Source organism: Eschrichtius robustus, chromosome 18 (genome assembly GCF_028021215.1).
Source record: "Eschrichtius robustus isolate mEscRob2 chromosome 18, mEscRob2.pri, whole genome shotgun sequence".
NCBI lineage: Eukaryota > Metazoa > Chordata > Mammalia > Artiodactyla > Eschrichtiidae > Eschrichtius > Eschrichtius robustus.
In genome coordinates this window covers 1,516,374-1,542,592 of record NC_090841.1, presented here as the reverse complement: position 1 = coordinate 1,542,592, position 26,219 = coordinate 1,516,374, and the positions used below count along the sequence as shown (strand labels likewise).

The window sequence follows — 26,219 nt, the reverse complement described above, 5'->3', positions numbered from 1 at the left end:
TTGGGCTGCCCACACAGGGCTGCCACGTGGTTAGTTCCCATCACCTCTCACCGCCCTGCGCTCCTGCCCAAGAGGAAGCCCGGGGGATGCAGGAGGTCAGGCTCGCAGGCAGTGCAGTGCAGTCCAGTCCAGCACTGGGTGCTCCGTCCACGTTTCCTCGGGGCCTTGGGGTCCCCGGGTTGGGGCCGGGTGCTCAGGGCCGGGCCGGCTTGTCCAGGCTGGAGTTGGCGCCGTCTGCATCCTTGTCCGGCCCGGGCATACAGGTGCAGCCCACGGGGATGGTGAGGTACTCCTCGGTGTAGACGGCGCGGCCGCCCGCGCAGGCCGGGGTCCGGCGCAGGACCACCGCGGGCACGAGCACCGGGGCGCTGCGCAGCCGCACGTCCTCCTCCCCGCGCGGCCCGGTCAGGCAGCCCCGGCACAGGCAGTAGGCCTCGGGCAGGTACCTGGGGAAGCGGCCGGGGTCGTAGGAGATCCTGCGGGGAGAGGACGGGCCCTAAAGCCGAGCAGCCGCTGGCCTTCGCTGTGTTTAAAGTGAAGACAGTTTACGGCCGCCCCTCAGGCCACATTCCCTGAAAACACTTTCAGACTCTGCATCAGTGCGCGTAGGACAGGTGCACACCGCACAGCCCGCGTGCGCAATGAGATGCCCCCGGCCACCCTGCTCTGGGCCCTCACCACCCCGCGGGCCCAGGCCGGGCAGACCCTGGCCTCCCCGCTGCTGATAGAGCCTCAAGCAGAGGCGGCTGCCAGACACCTGTCCAGAAGACCCTGGAGTGGGCCCTGCATCCCACTGTCCGTCAGGGTCCACGTGCCCTCCTGCGTGTGGGAAAGGGGCCGGGGGGTGGGCAGGAAGGACCGGCCGCCCAGGACAGGAGGGAAGTGAAGGATGCCTTAAACTGGACCACTTCCGTGTTCCTCCAGGTCTCCCTACTTTCTGGTCAGATGCCAAGATCCAAGTGTCGGCACCCAGGACAACCCTGTGGCTGCTGGCTGGACCCTGCCCCTGCCTCCCCAAAACCAGGAGGTCACTGATGGAACCCAGGACTCCTCCCTAACGTCCCCTTGCATGGGGACACTTGCCCCACCTCCTGGGATCGCCAAGACCCCAAACTCTCATTTCCATTCACCTGCCCTCTTACTTCTGGAGCTCGGTCCTTGTGACCCTGAAGTCTCAGGGTCACAGCCGTGACCTGACCTCTCAAGGGACACACACATCCATACGCCTGGGAAGGCCCCCCGAGCGCTGGCCCAAGGGGAGCCTAGGATGGAAACGAACCTAGCAAGGTGTGCCCAAGGGTGCCCACCCCTGGGACCTGGGGCTCCGCAGGGAGGGCGTGGCCAGGCTTCCAGAAGCTTCTTGCCCCTCACGCGCAACCTCCGTGGACTAGTGTCCCTCGGCCCTCACCGTGCAGGACTGCAGGGCACCAGCCAAGCTAAGAAGTTTCTAGATGAGAAGGACCTTCCAACAACCAGTTACAAAAGCGCAGAGGCAGGAAGGCACGCGATGGGTGAACTGGGCAAACTAGGCCAGGAGGCAGAACCTGACCAGCTGTCAAGCGTGGGGGGCCTGGAGGCCATGTCACCCAGGCCAACTGCCCGTGGCCTGTGGACAGCCTCAGAAACGGTATCTTCACGCCACAACAAATCCACTTGACACCAACTACGTGCCACTTACACAGCAGGAAAGAACTAAGGCTGGGTGAGGCCTGCAGCCCAAGGGAGGGAGGGGGCCGGTGGGGAGGGGAGGGGAGGGGCGGGCCTCAGGATGCCGTCAAGACGGAAGGTGGTGCTTAAAGTCAGGGATCACGCCGCCCTGCCCCTGAGCATCCCAGAGCCCAGAGGGACATTGCTGAGTCCTTGGCCACCATGTGGATGTGGGGATGAGGTCAGAGGAGAAGTTGGGGTGACCAGGAGGATAGCAACAGGGGAGCAGGGAGGCCTGGCCCCGACTCCCTTCTCACTGCTGTGCAAGGAAGGGCCCTGGAAATCTGTGTGCCAGCAGGAGGAGGGCAGCGGGGCCGGCCTGCGAAGGCACCTGCCTGCCCCCGGGACATGGAGACCCACAGCAACCCCATCCGGCCCGCTGTCCCTCCAGCATGCCCACAAAGAGTTGAAGGTATCTTTTATAAGCGTCTCATCACTGTTCCCTCAGTGCTGCCTTCGTAAGAACTTTACTTTTCCAGCTTTTCCACCCCCGTAATGCCTCATTCCCATCCCCTACAGGGGCACAGGCCCCCCCAGATCCCCTCTCGGGCAGGGGCGGTCACGTCAGGAAAAACCCCAGCTCCTCGGCCTCGCCTCCAAAGGCCTCCACGACCTGCTCCTCACCCACGTACCTTCGTCCGCGCGCCCGACACCTGCCGCCAGGGCGGGACGCCTGGCAGGGGCCGCGGCTAAGCTTTTGCTCAAGATGAAGTCTCCCCCAAACCAATCTCAACTCAGCGAAGACTTGCCATGTTTAAGGTCCAATGCAAGTCATTATCTTAAGAGTTTTCAGATTGTCCTAGTCAGATTTAACCTCCTCTTCCCCCATATTCTCGTAACACCTTGGGCTTCAGACAGAACTGCACATTTTCCACGTCCTCCCCTGGGAGGGAAGGGTAAGGACTGTATCTGGACTCACTCTCATGCTCTGACAAGCCCAGCACAGCGCCCACGGAGAGGAAGAGTTCAGTAGATGGTGAGAGGGTGGTGGTGAGTCTGCACTCTCTCTCCAGCTTCCTGTCCTCCAGACCCTGAGGTCAAGATGAGACCCTCACTTACATTAGAAGGAAAAGGAATTTGTAATATCTGCAACCACATTCAACATTTATTCAACAAACACCTAAGTGCCAGTGGTATTTCAGGCAGTAGGAATATAGATGAAATACTATAATAATCTATCATCCAAGGACTCACCCTCTCGGGATAAATATACAAAGCAAGAGTTAAACCCGGCCATCACAGCAGAGGAGGCCTCCTGGTAAAGTGGAACCTGGGTGGATTCATCCAGATGAAGAGGGAGAAAGGGCATTTAGAGCAGAGGTCAAAGCCTAGATTTGAGGGACCACGTCAGTTAGGAGCTGCAGCACAGGAGAAGAACTAAGAGCTGGGGCTGGAGCCATCTGTGGAGGCCTCCAGTTCATAACAGGAATTTTGGATCTGACCCTGAAGGCAACAGGAAGGATGTTAAAAAGAGAAGTGACCCAATCAGATGGAATTTTAGATCCCTCAGACTACAGAGTGGAAGCCGGTCTGGAGCCCAAGAGAGATCTTGGCTGGAGATGGAGATTTTTAAATTATTAGCATATGAATAGTAGTTAAGTAAGACCATTCACTTAAGTGTATAGAGAGATACCAAATAAAAGAAACTCAACAGAGGTTTCATTCCAAGAGGGAAAAAAGAGGTAGGGGAACCTAAATATTAAAAGAGCCTTGAGAAATCAACAAAATGAAAAGGCAACCCCCTGAATGGCAGAAAATATTTGCAAAGCATATATCTGATAAGGGGTTAATATCCAAAATACAAAGAACTCATATAACTCAATACCAAAAGAACAATCTGATTAAAAAATGGGCTCAAGACCTGAATAGACATTTTTCCAAAGACAGCATATAGATGTCCAATAGGCACATGAAAAGATGCTCAAACATCGCTAATTATGAGAGAAATGCAAATCAAAACCACCTCACATCTGTCAGAATGGCTATTATCAAAAAGACAAGAGGACTTCCCTGGTGGCGCAGTGGTTAAGAAGCCTGCCAATGCAGGGGACATGGGTTCGAGCCCTGGCCTGGGAAGATCCCACATGCCGCGGAGCAACAATGCCCATGGGCCACAACTACTGAGCCTGCACTCTAGAGCCCACAAGCCACAACTACTGAAGCCCGCATGCCTGGAGCCCGTGCTCTGCAATGAGAGAGGCCTGTGCACCGCAATGGAGAGTAGCCACTGCTCGCCACAACTAGAGAAAGTCCGCGCGCAGCAACGAAGACACAACACGCCCACCCCCCCGCCCCCAAAAAAAGACAAGAAATAAGTGTTGGCAAAGATGAGGAGAAAAAGGAAACCCTTGCGTACTGTTGGTGGGAATGTAAGTTGGTGCAGACACTGGAAAATAATATGGAGAATCCTCAAAAAATTAAGAATAGAACTACTAAATAATATAGCAGTTCCACTGCCGGGTATTTATCCAAGGAAACAAAAACACTAACTTGAAAAGATGTATGATCACTGCATTATTATCACAGCATTATTAGAACAGCCAAGACATGGAGACAACCTAAGTGACCACCAATGGATGAATGGATAAAGAAGATGTGGTATATATACAACGGAATATTACTCAGCCATAATAAAGAATGAAATCTTGCCATTTGCGACAACATGGATAGAACTTGAAGGCATTATGCTAAGTGAAATAAGTCAGACAGAGAAAGACAGATACTGTATGATCTTACATGTGAAGTCAAAACAAAAAACAACCCAATCATAGATACAGAGAATAGACTGGTGTTTTCCAGGGGCAGGGAGTAGAGGGTCGGTAAAATAGTGAAGGGGGTCCACAGGTACAAGCTTCCAGTTATAAAATAATTACATCGTGAGGATATAAAGTACAGCATGATGACTGTAGTTAATAATACTATCATATGACCTAGCAATCCCACTACTGAGCATATACCCTGAGAAAACCATAATTCAAAAAGAGACATGCACCACAATATTCATCACAGCACTATTTACAATAGCCAGGACATGGAAGCAACCTAAGTGTCCACTGACAGATGAATGGATAAAGAAGATGTGGCATATATATACAATGGAATATTACTCAGCCATAAAAAGAAACGAAATTGAGTTATTTGTAGTGAGGTGGATGGACCTAGAGTCTGTCATACAGAGTGAAGTAAGTCAGAAAGAGAAAAACAAATACCGTATGCTAACGCATATATATGGAATCTTAAAAAAAAAAAAAAAAAAAGGTTCTGAAGAACCTAGGGGCTGGACAGGAATAAAGATGCAGAGGTAGAGAATGGACTTGAGGACACGGAGAGGGGGAAGGGTAAGCTGGGACGAAGTGAGAGAGTGGCATGAACATATATACACTACCAGATGTAAAATAGATAGCTAGTGGGAAGCAGCCGCACAGCACAGGGAGATCAGCTCGGTGCTTTGTGACCACCTAGAGGGGTGGGATAGGGAGGCTCAAGAGGGAGGGGATATGGGAATATGGGGACATGTGTATGCATGCATATGGCTGATTCACTTTGTTGTACAACAGAAACTAACACAGCATTGTGAAGCAATTATACTCCAATAAAGACGTATTAAAAAAAAAAAACAATCCTGTATAGCATATTTGAGAGTTGCTAAGAGAGTACATCTTAAAATTTCTCATCATGCAGAAAAGATGTGTAACTGTGTGGTGACTGACGTTAACTAGATTTATGGTGATCATTTTGCCAGATATGCAGATATTGAATCATTATATCGCACACCTGTAACTAATATCACATGTCAACTGTATCTCAATTTAAAAAATGGAGCGCCTTGAGCAGACTGATGTAAGTACTGGGGCATCGCTGACCTGGTTTACACCAGCCGACCAGGTGCAGCTAGGAGTTGAGCCCCAATTCCCAGGTGTTTTCATTTGGATGAGAAACTATATGTATATGGTTGCTTAAAAAACATATCAAACCCTTAGGGACATTCGACAAAACAATGGACCAGCACTGTTCAAAAGTGTCACAGCCACGAGAGACAAAGGACTGAGGGACTGTCACAGACTGAAGAGCCCTGAGCTGCAGAGGCTGGACCCTGGGGCAGGGAAGAGGCATGAGTAGGAACCCTCTGAAGGTCACAGTTCAGAATATGGCACCGTATCCATGCAGCGCCTCATCTCGGTAATTTTGCTGAGCTATGATGCTGACATTTGGGCAGTCTGGGTAAAGGGTACAGGGACTTCCTTGTACTAATTTCACAAATTTTCCTGTTACTTTTAAATTATTTCAAAGCAAAGAATTAAGTAATAAAAGAGAAAAAACTTTAAGTTTTAAAAATACGAGACAGTCAAGAAAATCTAAACTGGACTATTTGAAGATATGAAGGAAGTATTCAATTTTAGGTGTGTTCAGTGGTATTGTGGCTTTGCTTAACAAAGAATCTTTATCTTTTAGAGAAACTACCAAACTCGTGAGTGTGTACACACACACACACACACACACACACACACACACACACAGAGTGACCGTGTGCCTCTAAACCTGTCTCGGCAGGTCAGCAGTGAGCCTCAATTTTCAAGCTCCTGCCGCACAGCCAGGGGTTGGACACACCCGCGCATGGGACCCAGGGGAGGCCCAGGGGTGAGGTGAGGCCAGAGGGCTGGGCTCGCAGGCGGTGGGGGAGGGAGCCAGGGGGAGTGGCGTGTGCGCACGTGTGTGTGTGTTTGTCTACACGCGTGTGTGCGGTGGGGCAGGGACTTGCGAAGAAATCTGCGACGTGGCAGGACCCCTGAGCCCAGAGCAGAGAGTCTGGAGTTACAGGTCCCGGAAGCCACAAGGGGCTATGAGACGCAGACAGGCTCAGGCTGACAACGGGAAGCTCATGCCGATGGCAGTGTAGACGTGCACGCAGCCATGGGACAGAACCGGGTGTGGGAGGGAGGCCCCAACCTGAGGGCATAAAGATCCCTTTCAAACAACCAGGGTTTCTCTTTCTACACAGGTGACAGTCCCCGTGTCACGTGCTAGTTTTGCAGGTGGACCTGATGGCCGCCTGGATGTGGAGATGGGTCAGAAGCCTCATCCGACTAAAAATATCCCCCCGGCTCCCGCCAGTTGGCCCGAGGGACTGAAGTTTCCACTGTCACAGGGACACCTCTGGCCAAGGCACTGTGACAACGGGACCCCTGCCCACCCGACCTGGGATGGGCACATGGATAGCTCAGCATCGGGGGTTCATGGCCAGCGTTTCTCTCAGGATGGAAATGTGCTACCATGGGACGGGGTGCAACGCACCCATCCCACCCAACACCCAGCACTGCAGGTGGGGGGCCGGCGGAGACCACGATGGGGGGCGGGCGCGGGGCTCGGGAGGAAAGTCCAGAAGCCTTGGGACACGGGACAGACGCAGGCCCGTCACCCCAACCCCCTGCCTTGAGATTCTGGGAAGATCCTCAGCTAGGAGTGCTTTCAGGGTAAAGAAAGCTGCCAGCAGGGATCCTTTGTCACCCCACAAGGACACGCGGTCGAATGGCCCCCAGTGCCCACCCCCTCGGCCTTCCCCCTTCTGCTGCCACCGTGCGCACCCAGCCAGAGGGAACATGCGGGAGCGAGGCCAGGTCCCCTCTGCAGGGACCCCACGTGTGAAGCTTGGCCGCAGGGAGCGACAGCTGGCCCAGCTTAATCCAGGAACAAAGGACGTGAGGAGACGGATGGAAACCAAGCCCAGAGGAATGTGAGTGACGGCAGGGCCAGAAAAAGAGCCGCTCGGGCCCTGGACAGGGTAGGAAACAATTCGAGGCAGTTCCCCGAGGAGTGCAGCAGGTCACGGGGCAGAGCCGCCGCCATGTTTATGCACAAACCCATCCTCCCTCTTTGCAAAACACAAATGAGTTTAATTTCAAACAGCAGAGGCTGTGTGATCACTCCTTTCACAGCAATCCCAAGACCCCAGGCCCCAAAGCCAGGAAGAAGTGGGGAAAGGCCCCTCCGCCCAGAAGCAACGGATGGAACCAAGTGGCCTCAACAGTCCCGGGTCCCCAGATCCCAAGGTCAAAACAGACTTTCTTAAAGGGGTGGCCTGGAGTCAGAGTCCTGAACCTACAATTTTGGTCCAACCTGGTTACCAACCAGTGACACTGGACGAGTCATCGCCCCTGCTGGTTCTCTGCAAAGTGCAGGGGATGGATTTGATGGGCAGGCTGCTTCCTCCACCTTCTTGATGGCAGGACTAATAAAGTGATATTTTTATCAACGTTTTCTGCTTAGAAAAGACGCCTGTAATCCCCTGCGTTTCTAAGATATCGGAGACTCTCCCCAAAGTAATCTATGAAATCAGTGCAATTCTCGTAGATTTCTCTTAGAGCTTGGCAGGCTAATCCTAAAACCCGTACAGAGAGAAAAGGGCCCAGAACAGTCTAAACAGTTGCGAGGACGAATAGGAGGGGCTTGCTCTACCAGCCTTCAAGATACTGGTAACGGGAAGACATCGGGCGGCCCTCAAGGAAGCTGAGGGGGACAGTGTCTTTTCCCAAGCGCTGTTTCTCCTGGACGTGGGCAATTAAGGCAGAAACAAGGTTTCCAAACTGTGGTTTTCAGAACCGTGTGGCATGGGGCCTGTTCAACCCCGGATTCCCACCCTTCCCTCCACACTCAGGAGCTCAGCCCGCTGGCCGCCAAGTGACCGCCTGGCTCGTGTCTGGGAGCCCCAGACAGAAGCCCCCAGCGCCTCTGAGGGGGTGACTGCACACAACCGGGGGCACTTCCCCATCCCCCCATCTCAGGACCCTCCCGCTGGATGCCCACGCCAAGGAGTCTAATTAGCCCACAAGGTCACTGCTGAGCCAGCGTGGACGGTGGCGCTGAGACCTGGCTTGCTCTCTGCTGGGATGCTGTCCCCTCCCCAGGGCTGTGGAGCTCAGGGGGGCGCAAGGCCGGGCCGGGCCGGGCCTGAACACCCCCTGGACAGTCCTGACCAGCCCCGGGGGAGGCCGCTGGGCCCGGGTCCGAGAGACCACAGGGCACTGAGGCAGGTCTGTGGTTCCCTGTGCAACGGGTCCGACCGCCGGGGGCGCGGGGACAGGAGACGGCAGCCCCCTGCGCAGCGCCGCCGGCCCTCCTGTTGCTCAGGCTGAGCCGGACAGGCCTTCACCGCGGCTGCCAGGAAGCCCTGAACGCGCCCCCGCCCGACGAGAACCTGAGTGTGTGTGTCCCTGGGGAAGAGGACATGGGACCAGCTGGGAGGCAGAGGGGCCTGACCGCATGGACCCGGAGGCCGTCCCCGCGGACGCACCTGGCCCTATGCCGGCGAGGATGCCAGCGAGGACAGCCAGGGGTCAGTGACCCTGGGCCGAGGCCACTGCGCTGCGATCCTGAGCCTGGCCTCGGACAGCCCTGACCCCAAGCCAGGGAGGTCGATGCAGACCCACTGGCTCCTCTGCCCGCCAGGCTGGTCCCCGCGGGGCCTGGAAGGCCCGGCCCACCCCCCAAGGCCCAGCCCCGCACGAGGGGCCCGAGGCCCCCAGGGGCTCAGCCCTACCTCCACGGGGCCCTTGGAAAAGGGTGACCCGATGACTCAGTGCAAGACCTGCCCACCTGGGAGCTCAGGGAAGAGCAGAGAGACTCGGAAAGAATCTGTAAGACGATTCAGGACAAAAGCCCTGCCGAGGGACAGAGAAAGGGAACCAGGGAACGAATGAGCCAGAGCTTCTTTAGGGCCCTTTTCTCCCTCAGGGCAGATGCCACACATTCCGGGCAGCTGGGAAGAATCTCTTCAAAGGAAAAACAGAGCTCCTGCCACGGCGGTCTGGACTCTCCGTCCAGGGAAGCTGCAGAATCTGGCGTTGGAGCCACGTCCGCTGCGCCGTCCTTGGGGCGGGCGGGCCAAGCACCTCGTGCGCAGTGTGAGGAATAATCCACACGGAACACGAGCCCAGACGCTGCGCCTCGTCCTGGGAGCATTTTGGAAGGTCATTTTCCCCTTGACCGTGGGAGCCAGGCACCCACTGCCCTCCTTTCAAGCCTCGGGTGTCGTTTCTGAAGACCGAGGCCAAGAGGATGTCGGCTCGCGGCACGCGTGCTCGCCGCCCAGTCCTTCCACCCGTATGAAGGACACAGACATTTTATTCAGGGGACGACGGGATGGAATATTCACGCATCTTACGTAGAACAAGACCCAGCAATCAAAGAAGACAACCTTCAAAGCAAAACGAACGGCCTATTTTCAGGAGAGACCGTCACCCCAGGACGGCGCTCCCGACAACGCTTCTATTTTTTACTCTGGAACGTTGGTGGCCGCAGCCCAACCCGCTGTGTGCTGAGCAGCTCGGAGAAAAAGATCCATGCAGGACTTGGACCAATTAAAGTCACTTATCCATAAAAATATCTGGGGGGAGAAATACCACCATTTCCTACCAAGCTGCTTTAAATGATGAGTTTCTCCTTTTCTACCACAGAGTCTGACGATGTCCCCTCCCGCCCAGTGTCGTGTGCTGTCACTGGAGCCCCACCCCCGCTGGCAGTCGACTGCCTCTGTCCTTTCCTCCCTCCCTGCCCTTCTTAACAGAAAGGACTCGACACCTGTGCTGATACACAGACAATACAAAGATACCCGGGAAGGCAGAAAGGCTTTGTTTATAAATCATTAGAATAAGAAACCGGGCGCCAGGCGGCAGTGAACTTGCCAACGAAAAACAGACAGAAGCAAGGTCTCCCCGGGTTCAAAGATGACCGGGCCGGCGGGCGGGTGGGTTGGCCGGTGCTGCCCCCTGCCGGCCACCTCCCTGGGAGCCGCGGCTCCTGTCCGTGGGGACCTGGGCTCTCGGTGCCTGGACACAGCCTGACCGTGCACCCGGGGGGAGGGAGCGCACGAGAGAAACAAGCGGGAACATTCGAAAGGGGGCGGACCTTCTCTAACACGATGCTCCTCCCCTCTGTACTTTCTCTAATTAATATTCTTCTACAATTTTAAGGACAACATAATGAAGAAAAAGCGATGTCCACAGCACCGCCTCGCACAGTGGCTTGGACAACTGGGCGACACTTGTTGGGGAAGGGGCGCGGAGGCGACGCTCGGGGGTGGCGTGGCGGACGCAGGGTCGGAGGAGGGGCAAGCAGAAGCGCCCTTCCTGTTTCAGCCCTCCTGAAAACAGCGTGGCTAAATATCCAGCCACCGGCTCGTGGGAACGTGCAGGTCATCCCCGCGGGCATCTCGCTGGCCCAGCCGGAGACAGTGGTGCCCTTCCCCCCGCCCCCCCCACGAGCTGGGAGCTGTCGCTGCTGCTGCCCCTGCTCCCAAGGGTCTCCTGCTGAGAGTTCTGGCCACAGAGCAGAGCCAACCCGGGTTCTCCGTGAGAAAATTCCACTTTCCCGACGCTTCCTAACACCCGGCCAGCGCCCCTGCCGGTACCCCCAACGCAGGCTGATCTGCACAGGGCTGCTGTGCTCACAAGCGGGTGGTCCCCCTGCCCCTCCCGTTGGGTCCCTCGACCTTCCCGTCCCCCCTCCTCTCCCCGCCTCCTTGTCCTGTTTCTTTTTCTTTCCATTTATTCCCTTGCTGCTGTTGTGACCCATGGAGTTGTTTATTGCAAAATAAACGTAGATGTAGTTGCTTAAATTCCCAGGAGGAATTTATAAAGAAAAGTAGCAAAGCCTAAAAATAAATTGTTGTGCATTATTCACATCCTAGAGAAAAGTTATCTTTAGACTAATACCCAAAATTGAGAACTATAAACAAGTAAAAATTACTTGGAGTGTTGGTGGATGTGTATCTTTGGGGTGTCAACATAAATAAGCAATGTGTATCTTTAAACTGTAATAAACTTCAGTACTCCTACAATGTTTCTTACTATGTCAATGTGACTTTAAAAAACTTACTGAGCAATCACATTGATTTTATTTTTGTCGTATTTGTTTCTAAAGCTTAAGAGAAACAAACACGATGACACAAAGTAAATGAGAAAATATTTTTATATTCTGGAGGCTGAATGTTGCTTTTCTAACAGCCCATATGTGGGGAGCACAGCCAGGGGAACCAGAGCAGTCTGGACCTGGGTCCTGGCTCTGTCCCCGCCCAGTTCCTTGTGTCCCCAGGCTGTGGCTCCCGGGGCCTCTGACCTCCGTGAAGGCAAGTAAGGCCTCTGCCGGGAGCCCACAACTGGTGAGAGCAAACAGTTCCCTTGGAGCCAAGGCTCTTGGGAAATCGAAGGCTGTCGTGACCCACTGAAGCTTCGTTTCGTTAGTGTCTGCTCTTTCCTCGTGGTTGGCAAATTTCCCTTTCGGCTCTCCATTTTAAAGTTAAGATGTTTTGGCCCTTTTTTTGGAGCTTGGCCATGATGGTGGAGCAGGAAGACCCCCAAGCTCACAGGCACACCAAAATGACAAACATTTACAGAGCAACTACCAATAAAAAAAGACCAGAACCTACCAGAAAAGATGTTCTACAACTAAAGATATAAAGAAGGAAGCACAATGAGATGGAGATGGAGATGGGTAGTAGGGGCAGAGCATATACACAGGAGCATGATACTATGCGTAGAAAATCCTAAAGACGCTACCAGAAAACTAGTAGGTTCATCAATGAATTTGGTAAAGTTCCAGGATACAAAATTAATACACAGAAATCTGTTGCATTCCTATATACTAACAATAAAATATCAGAAACAGAAATTAAGGAAACAATCCCATCTACCATTGCATCAAAAAGAATAAAATACCTAGGAATAAATCTACCTAAGGAGGCAAAAGACCTGTAGTCTGAAAACTATAAGATGCTGATGAAAGAAACTGAAGATGACACACACAGGTGGAGAGATATGTTCTTGGATTGGAAGAATCAATATTGTTAAAGTGACCATACTACCCAAAGCAATATACAGATTCAATGGAATCCCTATCAAATTACCAATAGCATTTTTCACAGAACTAGAACAAAAAAATTTTAATTCATATGGAAACACAAAAGATCCCAAAGAGCCAAAGCAATCTTAAGAAAGAACAACAGAGCTGGAAGAATCAGGTGCCCTGGCTTCAGACTATACTACAAAGCCACAGTAACCAAAACAGTATGGTACTGGCAAAAAAACAGAAATATAGCTCAATGGAACAGGATAGAAAGCCCAGAAATAAACCCACGTGTCTATGGCCAATCTATAACAAAGAAGGCAAGAATGTACAATGGCAAAAAGACAGTCTCTTCAATAAGGGGTACTGGGGGTTTCCCTGGTGGCGCAGTGGTTGAGAATCTGCCTGTCAACGCAGGGGACACGGGTTCAAGCCCTGCTCTGGGAAGATCCCACATGCCGCGGAGCAACTGGGCCCGCGAGCCACAACTACTGAGCCTGCGCGTCTGGAGCCTGTGCTCCGCAACAAGAGAGACCGCGATAGTGAGAGGTCCGCGCACCGCGATGAAGAGTGGTCCCAGCTTGCCACAACTAGAGAAAGCCCTCGCACAGAAACGAAGACCCAACACAGCCATAAATAAATAAGTAAATAAATAAATAAAATAAAAAATTTTAAAAAAAAAAAATAAGGGGTACTGGGAAAACTGGACAGCTACATGTAAAAGAATGAAATTAGAACATTCTCTAACACTAAATAAACTCAAAATGGATTAAAGACCTAAATGTAAGACTGGATACTATAAAACTCTTACAGGAAAACATAGGCAGAACACTCTTTGACATAAATCTCAGCAATATCTTTTTGAATACACCTCCTAGAGTAATGGAAATAAAAACAGAAATAAACAAATGGGACCTAATTAAACTTAAAAGCTTTGCACAGCAAAAGAAACCATATACAAAATGAAAAGACAACCCACAGAATGGGAGAAAATATTTGCAAATGATGCAACCAACAAGGGATTAATCTCCAAAATATACAAAACAGCTCATGTAGCTCAATATCAAAAAAAAAACCAAGGAACCCAATCAAAAAATGAGAAGACCTAAATAGACACTTCTCCAAAGAAGACATACAGGTGGCCAAAAAGCACATAAAAAGACACTCAACATCACTAATTATTAGAGAAATACAAATCAAAACTACAGAGGTTTCACCTCACACCAGTCAGAATGGCCATCATCCAAAAGTCTACGAACAACAAATGCGGGACTTCCCTGGTGGTCCAGTGGCAAAGAATCTGTCCTGCAATGCAGGGAACATGGGTTCAATCCCTGGTCGGGGAACTAAGATCCCATATGCCGTGGGGCAACTAAGCCCGTGCGCCACAACTACTGAGCACACATGCCTCAACTAAAGAGCCCTCGTGCCACAAACTACAGAGCCCATGCACTCTGGAACCTGCGCACCACAACTAGAGAGGAGAAAACTCACACACTACAACTAGAGAGAAGGCTGTGCACCACAACTAGAGAGAAGCTCACATACTGCGAGGAAAGATCACGCATGCCGCAACGAAGACCCGACGCAGCCAAAAATAAAAATTAATTAATTAATTAATTTTAAAAAAAGAATTAAAGAAAAAAACTATAACTATAAATGCCAGAGAGTGTGTGGAGAAAAGGGAACCCTCCTACACCATTGGTGGGAATGTAAATCGGTGCAGCCACTATGGAAAACAGTATGGAGGTTCCGTAAAAAACTAAAAACAGAGCTACCATATGATCCCACAATCCCACTCCTGGGCATATATCCAGAAGAAAACATAATTCAAAAAGATACATGCAGACTTACCTGGTGGCGCAGTGATTAAGAATCCACCTGCCAATGCAAGGGACATGGGTTTGAGCCCTGGTCCGAGAAGATCCCACATGCTGTGGAGCAACTAAGCCCATGCACCACAACTACTGAGCCTGCATGCCTAGAGCCCATGCTCTGCAACGAGAGAAGCCACCGCAATGAGAAGCCTGTACACTGCAGCAAAGAGTAGACCCCGCTCACTGCAACTAGAGAAAGCCTGCACACAGCAATGAAGAGCCAACACAGCCAAAAAATAAAAATAAATAAATAAAATAAATTTTAAAAAAAAGGTCTACAAACAATAAATGCTGGAGAGTGTATGGAGAAAAGGGAACCCTCCTACACCATTGGTTAGAATGTAAATTGGTGCAGCCACTATGGAAAACAGTATGGAGGTTCCTCAGAAAACTAAAAATAGAGTTACCATATGATCCTGCAATCCCTCTCCTGGGCACATAACTGGAAAAGATGAAAACTCTAGGGACTTGCCTGGTGGCGCAGTGGATAAGACTCCGCGCTCTCAATGCAGGGGGCCCAGGTTTGATCCCTGGTCAAGGGACTAGATCCCACATGCATGCCACAACTAAGAGTTCGCATGCCACAACTAAGGAGCCCACCTGCCACAACTAAGGAGACCGCAAGCCACAACTAAGGAGCTGGCGAGCCACAACTAAGGAGCTGGTGAGCTGCAACTAAGAAGCCTGACTGCCACAACTAAGATCAGGTGCAACCAAATAAATAAACATTTTTTTAAAAGATGAAAACTCTAATTCTAAAAGATACATGCACCCCAGTGTTCACAGCAGCACTATTCTCAATACCCAAGACATGGAAGCAACACAGATGTCCATCAACAGATAAATGGATCAAGAAGGTGTGATATATATACACAATAGAATATTACTCAGCCATAAAAGAATGAAATAATGCCATTTGCAGCAACATGGATGGACCTACAGATAATCATACTAAGTGAAGTCAGACAGAGAAAGACAAATATCATATGATATCACTTATATGTGGAATCTAAAATGTGGTACAAATGAACTTATTTACAAAACAGAAACAGACTCACAGACATAGAAAACAAACTTGTGGTTACCAAAGGGGAAGGGGAGGAGGATTAATTAGGAGTTTGGGATTAGCAGATACAAACTACAATATATAAAATGGATAAACAAGGCCATACTGTATAGCACGGGGAACTATATTCAGTATCCTGTAATAAACCATGATGGAAAAGAATATAAAAAAGAATATATATACATATATGTGTGTATATACATAACTGAATCACTTTGCTCTACACCAGAAACTAACACAAAATTGTAAATAAGCTATAGTTCAATTAAAAAAAAATATTTTTTAAACCAGTTCTAAGAGGGAAGTTTACGGCAATACACACTCAGGAAAAAGAAAAATCTCAAATAAACAACCTAACCTTACACCTAAAGGAACTAGAAAAAGAACAAACAAAACCCAAAGTTAGTAGAAGGAAAGATATCATAAAGATCAGAGCAGAAATAAATGAAATACAGACAAAACAAAACCAATAAGATCAATGACACTAGGTGCTGGTTCTATGAAAAGATAAACAAAGTTGATAAACCTTTATCCAGACTCATCAAGAAAAAAGAGAGAGGGTCCAAATCAATAAAACCAAAAATGAAAAAGGAAAAGTTACAACTGATACCACAGAAGTACAAAGGATCATAAGAGATGACTATAAACAACTGTATGCCAATAAAATGGACAACCTAGAAGAAATGTACAAATTCCTAGAAGTGTACAATCTCCCAAAACTGAACCAGGAAGAAACAGAAAATATGAACAAAGCAATTACCAGTAATCAAACTGAATCAGTAATTGGAAAAAAAAAAGAAAAAATCTCCCAACAAACAAAAGTCCAGAACCAGATGGCTTCATGGGTGAATTCTACCAAACATTTAGAGAAGAGTTGAAGAGTTGATTCCTATCCTTCTGAAACTATTCCAAAAAATCAGAGAGGAAGGAATGCATCTGAACTCATGCTATGATACCAAAACCAGACAAAGATATCACACAAAACAGAAAACTACAGGCCAATATCACTGATGAACATAGATGCAAAAATCTCCAACAAGACATTAGCACATTGACTCCAATAATACATTAAAAGGACCAAACACCATGATCAAGTGGGATTTATCCCAGGGATGCAAGGATTTTTCAATATCCATAAATCAATCATTGGGATACACCACACTAACAAATTGAAGAATAAAAACCATTATGATCATCTCAATAGATGCAGGAGAAGCTTTTGACAAAATTCAACATCCCTTTCTGATAAAAACTCTCCAGTAGTGGGTATAGAGGAAACATACCTTAACATAACAAAGGCCACATATGATAAGCCCACAGCTAACACCATACTCAATGCTGAAAAGCTGAAAGCATTTACTCTAAGATCAGAAAGAAGACAAGGATGCCCACCCTCACCACTTTTATTCCACATAATATTGTAAGTCCTAGCCACAGCAATCAGACAAGAAATAAAAGGGATCCAAACTGGAAAAGAAGAAGTAAAACTTTCACTGTTTGTAGCTGACATACTATAGGTATAAAATCCCAAAGACACCACCAGAAAACTACTACACCTCATCAATGAATTCAGTAAAGTTGCAAGATACAAAATTAATACACAGAAATATATTGCATTTCTATACACTAACAAGGAACTGGCAGAAACGGAAATTAAGGAATCAGTCCCACTTACCACATCATCAAAAAGAATACTTAAGAATAAATCTAAGGAGGTAGAAGACCTGTACTCGGAAAACGATAACACTGATGAAAGAAATTGAAGATGACACAGATGGAAAGATACACTGTGTTCATTGACTAGAAGGACTTATACTGTCAAAATGACCATACTACCCAAGGCAATCTACAGATTCAAAGCAATCCTTATCAAAACACCGATGACATTTTTCACAGAACTGGAACAAATAATTTTAAAATTTGAATGGAAACACAAAAGACCCTGAATAGTCAAACCAATCTTGAGAAAGAAGAACAGAGCTGGAAGAATCACACTCCCTGAGTTCAAACTATACTACAAAGCTACAGTAATGAAAATAGTATGGTACTGCCACAAAAACAGACACACAGATCACTGGAACCGAATAGAGAGCGCAGAAATAAACCCACACACTTATGGGCAATTAATCTATGACAAAGGAGGCAAGAATACATAGTGGAGAAATGACAGTCTCCTCAATAAGTGGTGTCTGGAAAACTGGACAGCTACATGTAAAAGAATGAAATTAGAACATTCTCTAACACCATATACAAAAGTAAACTCAAATGGATTAAAGGCCTAAACGTAAGATCGGACACCATAAAAGTCCTAGAGGAAAACACAAGCAGAACACTCTCTGATGTAAATTGTAGCAATATTGTTTTCAATCTGTTTCCTAAGGCAAAGGAAACAAAAGCAAAAATAAACAAATTTAAAAGCTTTTGCACAGCAAAGGAAACTACTGACAAAAGACAATCTACTGAATGGAAAAAGATATCTGCAAGTGTTATGACCAATAAGGGGTTACCATCCAAAATATATAAACAACTCATACAACACAATATCAAAAAACAAAAAAACAAACCAATTAAAAAATGGGCAGAAGACTTGAATAGACATTTTTCCAAAGAAGATATACAGATGACCAACAGGCACATGAAAATATCCTCAACATTGTTAATCAGAGAAATGCAAATCAGAACCACAATGAGATATCACCTCATACCTGTCGGAATAGCTATCATCAAAAAGAACACAAATAACAAATGTTGGCGAGGATGTGGAGAAAAGGAAACCTTTGTGCACTGTTGGTGGGAATGTAAATTGGTGCAGCCACTGTGAAGAACAGTGTGAGGATTCCTCAAAACAAAACAAAACAAAAATAGAACTACCGGGGCTTCCCTGGTGGCGCAGTGGTTGAGAATCTGCTGCCAACGCAGGGGACACGGGTTTGAGCCCTGGTCTGGGAGGATCCCACATGCCGTGAAGCAACTGGGCCTGTGAGCCACAATTACTGAGCCTGCGCGTCTGAAGCCTGTGCTCCGCAACAAGAGAGGCCGTGATAGTGAGAGGCCGTGATAGTGAGAGGCCTGCGCACCGTGACGAAGAGTGGCCCCCGCTTGCCACAACTGGAGAAAGCCCTCTCACAGAAACAAAGACCCAACACAGCCATAAATAAATAAATTTTTTTTAAAAATGATGAAAATGGTAAATTAAAAAAAAAAAAAAATAGAACTACCATATGATCCAGCAATTCCACTCCTGGGTATATATCCAAAAAAAAATGAAAACACTAATTCGAAAAGATACATGCACCCCAATGTTTATGCAGCATTTTTTACACTAGCCAAGATATGGAAGCAATCTAAGTGTCCATCAACAGACAAATGGATAAAGAAGACGTATATACATATAGAGTGGAATATTAGCCATAGAAAAAGAATGAAATTTTGCCACTTGCAGCATTGTGGATGAACCTGGAGGGTATTATGCTTAGTGAAATAATTCAGACAGAGAAAGACAAATACCATGTTGTCATTTGTATGTGGAATCTAAAAAAAGAATAAACATAACAAAACAGAAACAGACTGACACAGAGAACTAGTGGTTGGTTACCAATGGGGAGAGGGAAGGGGGAGGAGCAAAATAGGGATTTGAAATTGTCGTAGTTAATACATAACTTTCCTGCATAAAAGCTGTACCAGTCACACCCCCAGTGTATGGGAGAGCCTTCCCCTCACACCGTGCCAGCTCGGCCAGATGGGTGCCCCCACCAAAAAAGCTCTCTCAGTACAGTGATTTTTTTTTTTTTTAAATAAGAGTTGGATTTCCTTTTTTTTTTTTTTTAATTTATTTTTGGCTGTGTTGGGTCTTTGTTGCTGCACAGGCTTTCTCTAGTTGCAGCGAGCAGGGGCTACTCTTCATTGTGGTGCGCGGGCCTCTCATTGCGGCGGCTTCTCCTGTTGCGGAGCACGGGCTCTAGGTGCGTGGGCTTCAGTAGTTGTGACACACAGGCTTAGTTGCTCCGCGGCATGTGGGATCTTCACAGACCAGGGCTCGAACCCCTGTGCCCTGCATTGGCAGGTAGATTCTTAACCACTGCACCACCAGGGAAGCCCCTTTAATATTTATTTAGTTGGCTGCACTGGGTCTTAGTTCCGGCACTCAGGATCTTCGTTGCGGCATGCAGGATCTAGTTCCCCAACCAGGGATAGAACCCGGGCCCCCTGCATTAAGAGCGTGGAGTCTTAACCACTGGACCACCAGGAAAGTGCCAGTACAGTTTAAATACGCCTGAGGGCGAGGTCTGTCCACCTTTCAGAGTTGGGGTCATGTGACTTCCCTCCATGGGGACTGACCACGGCCTCTATCTTCCTTTCATCGGGTCTTTTTTTTTTTTCTTAACTTTTATTGGAGTACAGTTGCTTTACAATGTTGTTAGTTTCCACTGTACAGCAAAGTGAATCAGCTATACGTATACATATATCTCCTTTTTTGGATTTCCTTCCCATTTAGGTCACCACAGAGCACCGAGTAGAGTTCCCTGCACTATACAGTAGGTTCTCATTACTTATCTATTTTATACATAGTATCAATAGTGTGTATATGTCAATCCCAGTCTCCCAATTCATCCCACCCCCTCTTCCCCCCTTGGTATCCATACCTTTGTTCTCTACGTCTGTATCTCTATTTCTGTTTTGTAAATAAGATCATCTATACCAATTCATTGGGCCTGTTTCTTGGTTTGTAGGAGCTCTTCATGAAACAGGCCCTTTGTCACATGGGTTGCAAGTTATTTTTTCCCAGTTTGCCCTTGTATTTTTTTTTCCAATTTTGCCAAGAAGAAATGGCAGACAATTATGTAATTAAATTTATCACTCTCCTCTTTAATGACTTTAGGGGCCTGTGAGCTACTAAATAGGCCTTCTCCACTCAAGAGTATAAATATAATTGACTGCGTTTTTATGTGTTTTTGTGGTTTTACTTTTCACGTTTAAGTCTGAGTCATCTGGAACTTATTTCCATACAAGAGTGAGATCCAACTATATCTTTTCAGCCAGTTACCCAGTCCCAACGCTATTTATCGAATGATCCATCTCTCCCCTAAAGAGAAGGAAAACCACCTTATACTCCAAATTTCTATTTTAAAGCTTAGCTTACCCAGCTGAAGTGGTCCTTTCTGTGCCTTTCAGGTTTGACATGCAGTCCATTTCCCCATCCATCTTTAAAAGTTCTGTCTGTAGCCTTAAATACCACTTCTGAGTCTGAGCTGACACAGCACAGGTGAGGCCGCTCTACCGCCCGCGATCCCGCCCAGCAGTAACGTCTAAGCACACCACTTAGAAGAGGCTCCTGGATGCCACGTGTATTGCTTTTTCTAATCTTCCCAGAAACTCGGGAGGTGGGGAGGTGATCCGAGGTCAGGGCGCAGGGCGGGGTCTCCCGGCAGCACCAGGCAGGGCCGGCTTCAGCGGCCAGCCACCTGCAGTCCCGGCCCGTGCCCATCCTGGAAACCATCCTTCCCGCAGAGCATGGAGCCATCGGGCCTCCCCGTGCTCACCGAGGGACAAGCTCACGAGGCTCGAAATGTCTGAAAAACGACGCAGGCGTAGCTCCTGGCCCAGGCCCGCGAGGGGCAAAGGCTCCCCAGGCAGAACCACGCGATGCTGGGTTCCTGACAGCCACCTGCCCCGGCCGCGCCCTGCTCCCTCCGCTCTGGGGTCTTTCCTGGGGAGACACAGGCGTCAGTGGCAGCAACGTGCACGGGCAGCTCAACTCCACCACGCGGAGCTCTCGAGCTGACAACTCCGGGTCTGCGCTCCAGCCCCGACCTCTCGCGAGACCACACCTCCGCCCGCGTGCTCTCAGGGACGGAACTGCGCAGCCCAGCACTGAACTCGTTTCCTCCACGGAGCCTGCTCGTCCTGTTGCTAAAATACGTCAACCACCCAAGCCAGACGCGTGGCAGACGCGCCCAACAGGAGGTCCTGAGTAACAGTTACTCTGCTGCCTCGTGGTCCTCGTGGTCCACGGGCCTCGGCCTGGCCTGGGAGGAGAGCGTAGTCTGTTGTTCCGGGATGCCACCTCGCACGTCAAGGGTGTGACATGAGGCTAGAAAGAGGGCGGGACAACAACCCACCCTTTGGGGCCCTGGGAATGGTGGGGAGAAAGAGGAAAAGGCGGAGACGAAGCACCAGCGTGAATGGCCGACAGGTGTGTCTCGAGGGCACCAGCCGCAGGCGGGAAGAGCGAGCACGCGGGGCGGAGGGGGCTGGGCGCCACGGCAGGCGGGGGAGGTCTTCGCACGTCCCCGCACAGCCCACCGTGGGGACTGGGACGCTGGCGGCCCCTCCGTCCCACACGGAACCATCCTCCACTAAATCCTGTCCCTTTCTCTTTAAGCAGTGCCATTCAAATTGGTCCTGGTCTCACCTCTCCCACCATCCTAGCTGCGTGTGTCGTTTTCCCCCCTCAGGGACAGCTTCCCGAAACACGAAACACGAGTGGCTGTATGGCTTCCTCGATCGAAAAAACACCCTCAAGGATAAATGTCAACCTTGCAAACACTGCTAAGGGCAAACCCAGGCCTGCGCTCCCCGCTCCCCGCCCCCCTGGCCTGAGCTCCTCACTCCCTTCCTTTCCTCCGGGTCACCCCGTCCCTTTCCCGAGGCTGTGGCAGTGAGGGATCCCACCTTCTCCAGCCTGACTGGGAGCCCCTCGGGACGGTGACACTCGCAGCGACAGCAGGGATGTAAGCGGACGGCCATACGTGCGCTGAGGACGCGCTCCAGCCACACTGTGCCCTGCCTGCACGCCACTGCTTTCCTGCGAGATGACCTCTCCCCCAGCGACCGTGGAATGACGCCCGTCCTCCAGCGTGCTCGATGCCCTCCGTCCTCCCCCTCCCCCCGCTTAAACCACCGCACACTTAACTCCTCGTGTCCAATCACGTCCCGCCTCGTTTGCTCCCGATGACCGCCACCCCCACTCCTGTCGACCACAGGCTTGACGGGCTCGGAGGGTCCAAGGCCAGCAGCACCTGGACCAGCACAGGCGCCCGAGAAACGTCCGCAAGACCCCACGTCAGACCCCGCACAGGCCTCCTGCGCAGAGTCCTCTAACAATCAACGAAAGCTCCCCGGGCTCGGCCGCGTGGACCCCACTTAACCACGTACCTAGCAAGGCGCAGGTGCTCGAGAAACGGGCGTCTGAAAGACCGGAAAGGTGAACGGAGAACGCGGGTCCCTCGGAGGGAGCTGCCCGGCCTCTGCGGGAAGGAGCCGCTGACGGTCCGGCGCCCCCCGCGCCCCCCCGCGCCCCCCGGCGCGCCCGCTCACCTGTAGGCCCAGGGCGACACGCTGCGCATGTTGGTGGGCGGCCGGAAGCGGCGGTCGGCGGGCCTGCCCCCGGCCGGGCAGCTGGCGTTGCGCGCCTGCTCGCGCGGGCCCAGCTGCAGCGTGTGGTGGAAGGCGCCGAGCACGCCGGCCGCCAGCCGCCCGTACAGCTGCTCCAGGAGCTCCTCGGGCCGGTCCGCGCAGCCCCGCGCCCGCGCCGGCCGCCGGCCCGCCCTCGGGGCGCCCCCCGCCCGGCCCGGCGACAGCGCCAGCAGGACGCCGGCCACCAGCGCCCAGACCTGCGGGACAGGCCGCGCTCAGCGCCGCGCGGAGGAGGGGCCCGCGCCCCGCCCCGCGCCCCCGCCCCCAGGGCCCCGCCCCACGCCCCCCGCCCCGCGCCCCCGCCCGGAGGATGGGTGCTGACCACGCCGGCCCCCGCGCGCCCTCCCCGCCCGCGCGCCGCCCGCGGGCACCCCGGGGCCCTCCCCCGCGGCGGCCCGCTCGCCCCCCGCCGCCGCCGCCCCGAGCCGGGGTCCGCGTGGGCCGCGGGTGCGCGGTGCGCGTGTGCGTGTGCCGGCCGGGCTGCTGCGCCGCGGGCTGCGAGTGCCTGTGACGGCGCCCGGGCCCCTCGGCGGCCCCCGCGTGTCCGGGGCGCGCGGGCCCCACGAGGCGGCCCGGGACGGACGGCGGCGGCCCCCGGCGCCCGGGGGCCGAGACGCGGCCGCTGCGCCGCGCACTCACCGGTGGCCCCAGCATCGCCCCGAAGTGGCTCCGGTGGTCGCGGAGGCGCGGACACGTCCCGAGCGGAGCCGCGCGGCGCTGAGCGGAAGGAGGCGCCTCGGCTGGAAGGGAAGTTGGCCGGGTCCGGCCGCCGCGAAGAGCCTCCCGGACGAAGGCGCCGCGGGAGCGGGAAGGGCACCCGGAGAGGCGCGCGCGGGGCCTGGAAGCAGCTTCTTCGCCACGACTTCCTCTGAGGGACTGGAGATGGAGAGCGTTCCGAATGGGGGGCGGGGGCGCTTCTCCTTCCCCCAGACACCAGGAAGCGGTCCCTCTCTGCCCCCCTAGCACCTCCGAAATCCAAGCACCAAACATTCTACCCAGCTTGCACTTTTATGGCTGGAACTGGGCATCCTTGGGCGCTACAGGGTCGGGAACTCCTGCTTCGTGATGCCGGGACTGTAAACGCGCGCAGTCATGTAAAATAAGCCTAATACTTTGTAAATAAAGAAAATATACTTACACGAGGGAATTCTATTTCAAGAACCAAAGCAGACGTGCTCGTTCGTTTATTCTGTAAATGAATGCTTAATGCTTTTTAGGTGGCGGGCTAGTGAATACGGTCATTTAACGGCAGTCATACTTGGCCAATAAAAACAAAAGATTGATAACAGCTGAAAGGTTTTCGAAGGTATAGAAAATACATTATTTATGGTTCCCTAAATGCTTTCCAGCTTTGGTATTTGACTGCCTTGTAAATCATTGGTTAAGCTACATTTCAGTTATGCTGTGTAGAAAAACAACACTTTTGTATGCCTTGAATATTCTATAACTGAAGAGTTTAGGAATTGTCCTATTTACTGCTCAAAATCCCACAGAAATCTCCAATTTAAGCCATTTAAGCTATTTACAGCTTGGCGAGTAAACGTTTGTTTTGAGGTTACAAAACTTTTTTTCTGATTAGTAGATAAATTGTGTTCTTTCTGGTAAAATGGGAATAAACATATCAATACACAAACACATACTGTTTTTTTTTAAATTTGGTAGAAGTGTGGGACTCCTTTAGGAGACAGCAGTTTCATCCTTTGAAAGGTAAGGCGATACAGCGCCAGACCGCTCATTCTGTATATTATTCAACAAAATATCTTCTACTGTCTGATAACATGGCAACTTCCCTCTCCTCCCCTGTTACTTGGAAACGGAAGTATTTACTTCCCAACACTTTCCATTTTATGAAAGATCATAAACTACTGAAAATGCCTGCCCACTTGATAGAACATAAAATTCGTTTTTGTGATGCTAAGCAGAGTTGAGAAATTGTCTTCTCAACAGGTGCAAAATGTCTAGTCAATTCCCCTCAAACCTGAACATATTTATGAACGTGTGAAATAAACATGCTCATAGTTAAATCCAACATCAAGACGAGTGAGAAAAGGCAACAAAATACTCAAAAGCAGCCTCTTCATGTTCCCTTGGAAGCTAACTCTTCTACAGTGTTCTCCGCTGAAGGTGCCACGGTCCCCGACCTCACGAGAGCCGTTCCTCGCCCAGCCCGTGGACCGCTCAGCCCCCCAGCGCCAGGCCGGCTGTAGCTCCCTGGCATAGGAGCCGGGTAGGGGTGGCTGCATCCACTTACCTTCCTGGGTTACTGACGGATCCAAGCCTCCTTCCCTCCTCCGAAGATCAGGTCTCCCCACCACGAGTTCTGTCTATCTGTCGTCTTCTCGGGCAGCACCTGGAGGTCCCACCACGCCGGCACCTCATTCCCGCACCTTTAACACCTGTGGAGGAGCCACCCAAGACCCGGCCTCGAACTGGCTACCCCAGCTCCACCTGCTTTCCCCCATCACGTCTCAACTCTGGAAGCCTGTGCTCACCCACCGCGACCCCTGCGATCATTACTGGTAACGGCTCCCCGTCCGTCCGAGTGTGAGTGGCCCCCGACACCAGCACCTTCTCTCCGCACCTGTCCTGTAGTTGTCTGACCTTGTCTGCTGGCCCTGCCTTTTCACCAGCCACCCCACTCGAGCCCTAGTTTCCCTTCTCGTCTGGGAGTTGGTGGTTCGACGCGATCGCCACGCCCCTGCAAATACCCTGGTCCCTTGTTCCTTTTTCGCTCTGTGACATTTGCCTGGAACAACCCCACCCTGTTCCGTTCATACAGCTGGGCGTGCGCCGCATCTCAGATGGCCATTCCACACACGGGCCTGTCACACCTTCCGAGTTGTATTCTTCTCCGAGATGATTAACTTCCGTCTCCCTCCTCGGATCTCTCCTCCCCACCTCTCGCCCGGGCTCTGAACGCGAACGCACGTCGCTTAGCCTGCTGCTCGCAGCCCTCCTGACTCGCAGCGCACGATTTGTTCGCCGCTTTCCCGGGGCCCTAGGGTGGCGGCACTGGCGCCCACCGCAGAAAGGCAACACCGGCCGCCGTTCAGCGCCTCCGCCACAGACGCTGCCATCGCGCTTTCTTCTCTTCCTCACCACCCGCACGCAGGCCGCCCGCCCGCCCCAGCCAACCCCCTCCGGGCGGCGGGCCCGCTGCTCCGGAGGTTAGACCACAGCACATCACGCGCGCTCCCCGAGCGAAACCTGCCAAGGGCGCCTCCGCTGTTACCGGCAGCGTGAAGCCTCAGGCGGCGCTGGGTTCCACGAGGCCCGCCCCTGCCCCGGGCCCTTCACGCTCCCGCCCACCGGCGCCC

The 26,219-nt window shown here is 51.3% G+C and overlaps 1 protein-coding gene across 3 annotated transcripts; it reads right to left on the bottom strand.

Moving 5' to 3' along the window:
- Position 1: 1 nt before the first annotated feature.
- Positions 2 to 26,175, bottom strand: IL17D (interleukin 17D). Of its 3 annotated transcripts, none has more exons than XM_068526445.1 (4): positions 25,154 to 25,181; positions 23,542 to 24,091; positions 22,804 to 23,099; positions 2 to 476 (listed from the first exon to the last, which is right to left on the bottom strand). In XM_068526445.1, exons 2-4 carry the CDS (start codon positions 23,890 to 23,892, stop codon positions 194 to 196), a joined length of 930 nt encoding a protein of 309 aa, XP_068382546.1. In that variant the 5' UTR covers positions 23,893 to 24,091; positions 25,154 to 25,181; the 3' UTR covers positions 2 to 193. The 3 variants fall into 3 exon arrangements, with proteins under 3 accessions (XP_068382546.1, XP_068382547.1, XP_068382545.1); XM_068526446.1 differs by lacking the exon at positions 25,154 to 25,181 and having other exon boundaries at positions 23,542 to 23,778; positions 24,041 to 24,087; XM_068526444.1 differs by having other exon boundaries at positions 23,542 to 26,175.
- Positions 26,176 to 26,219: the final 44 nt, after the last annotated feature.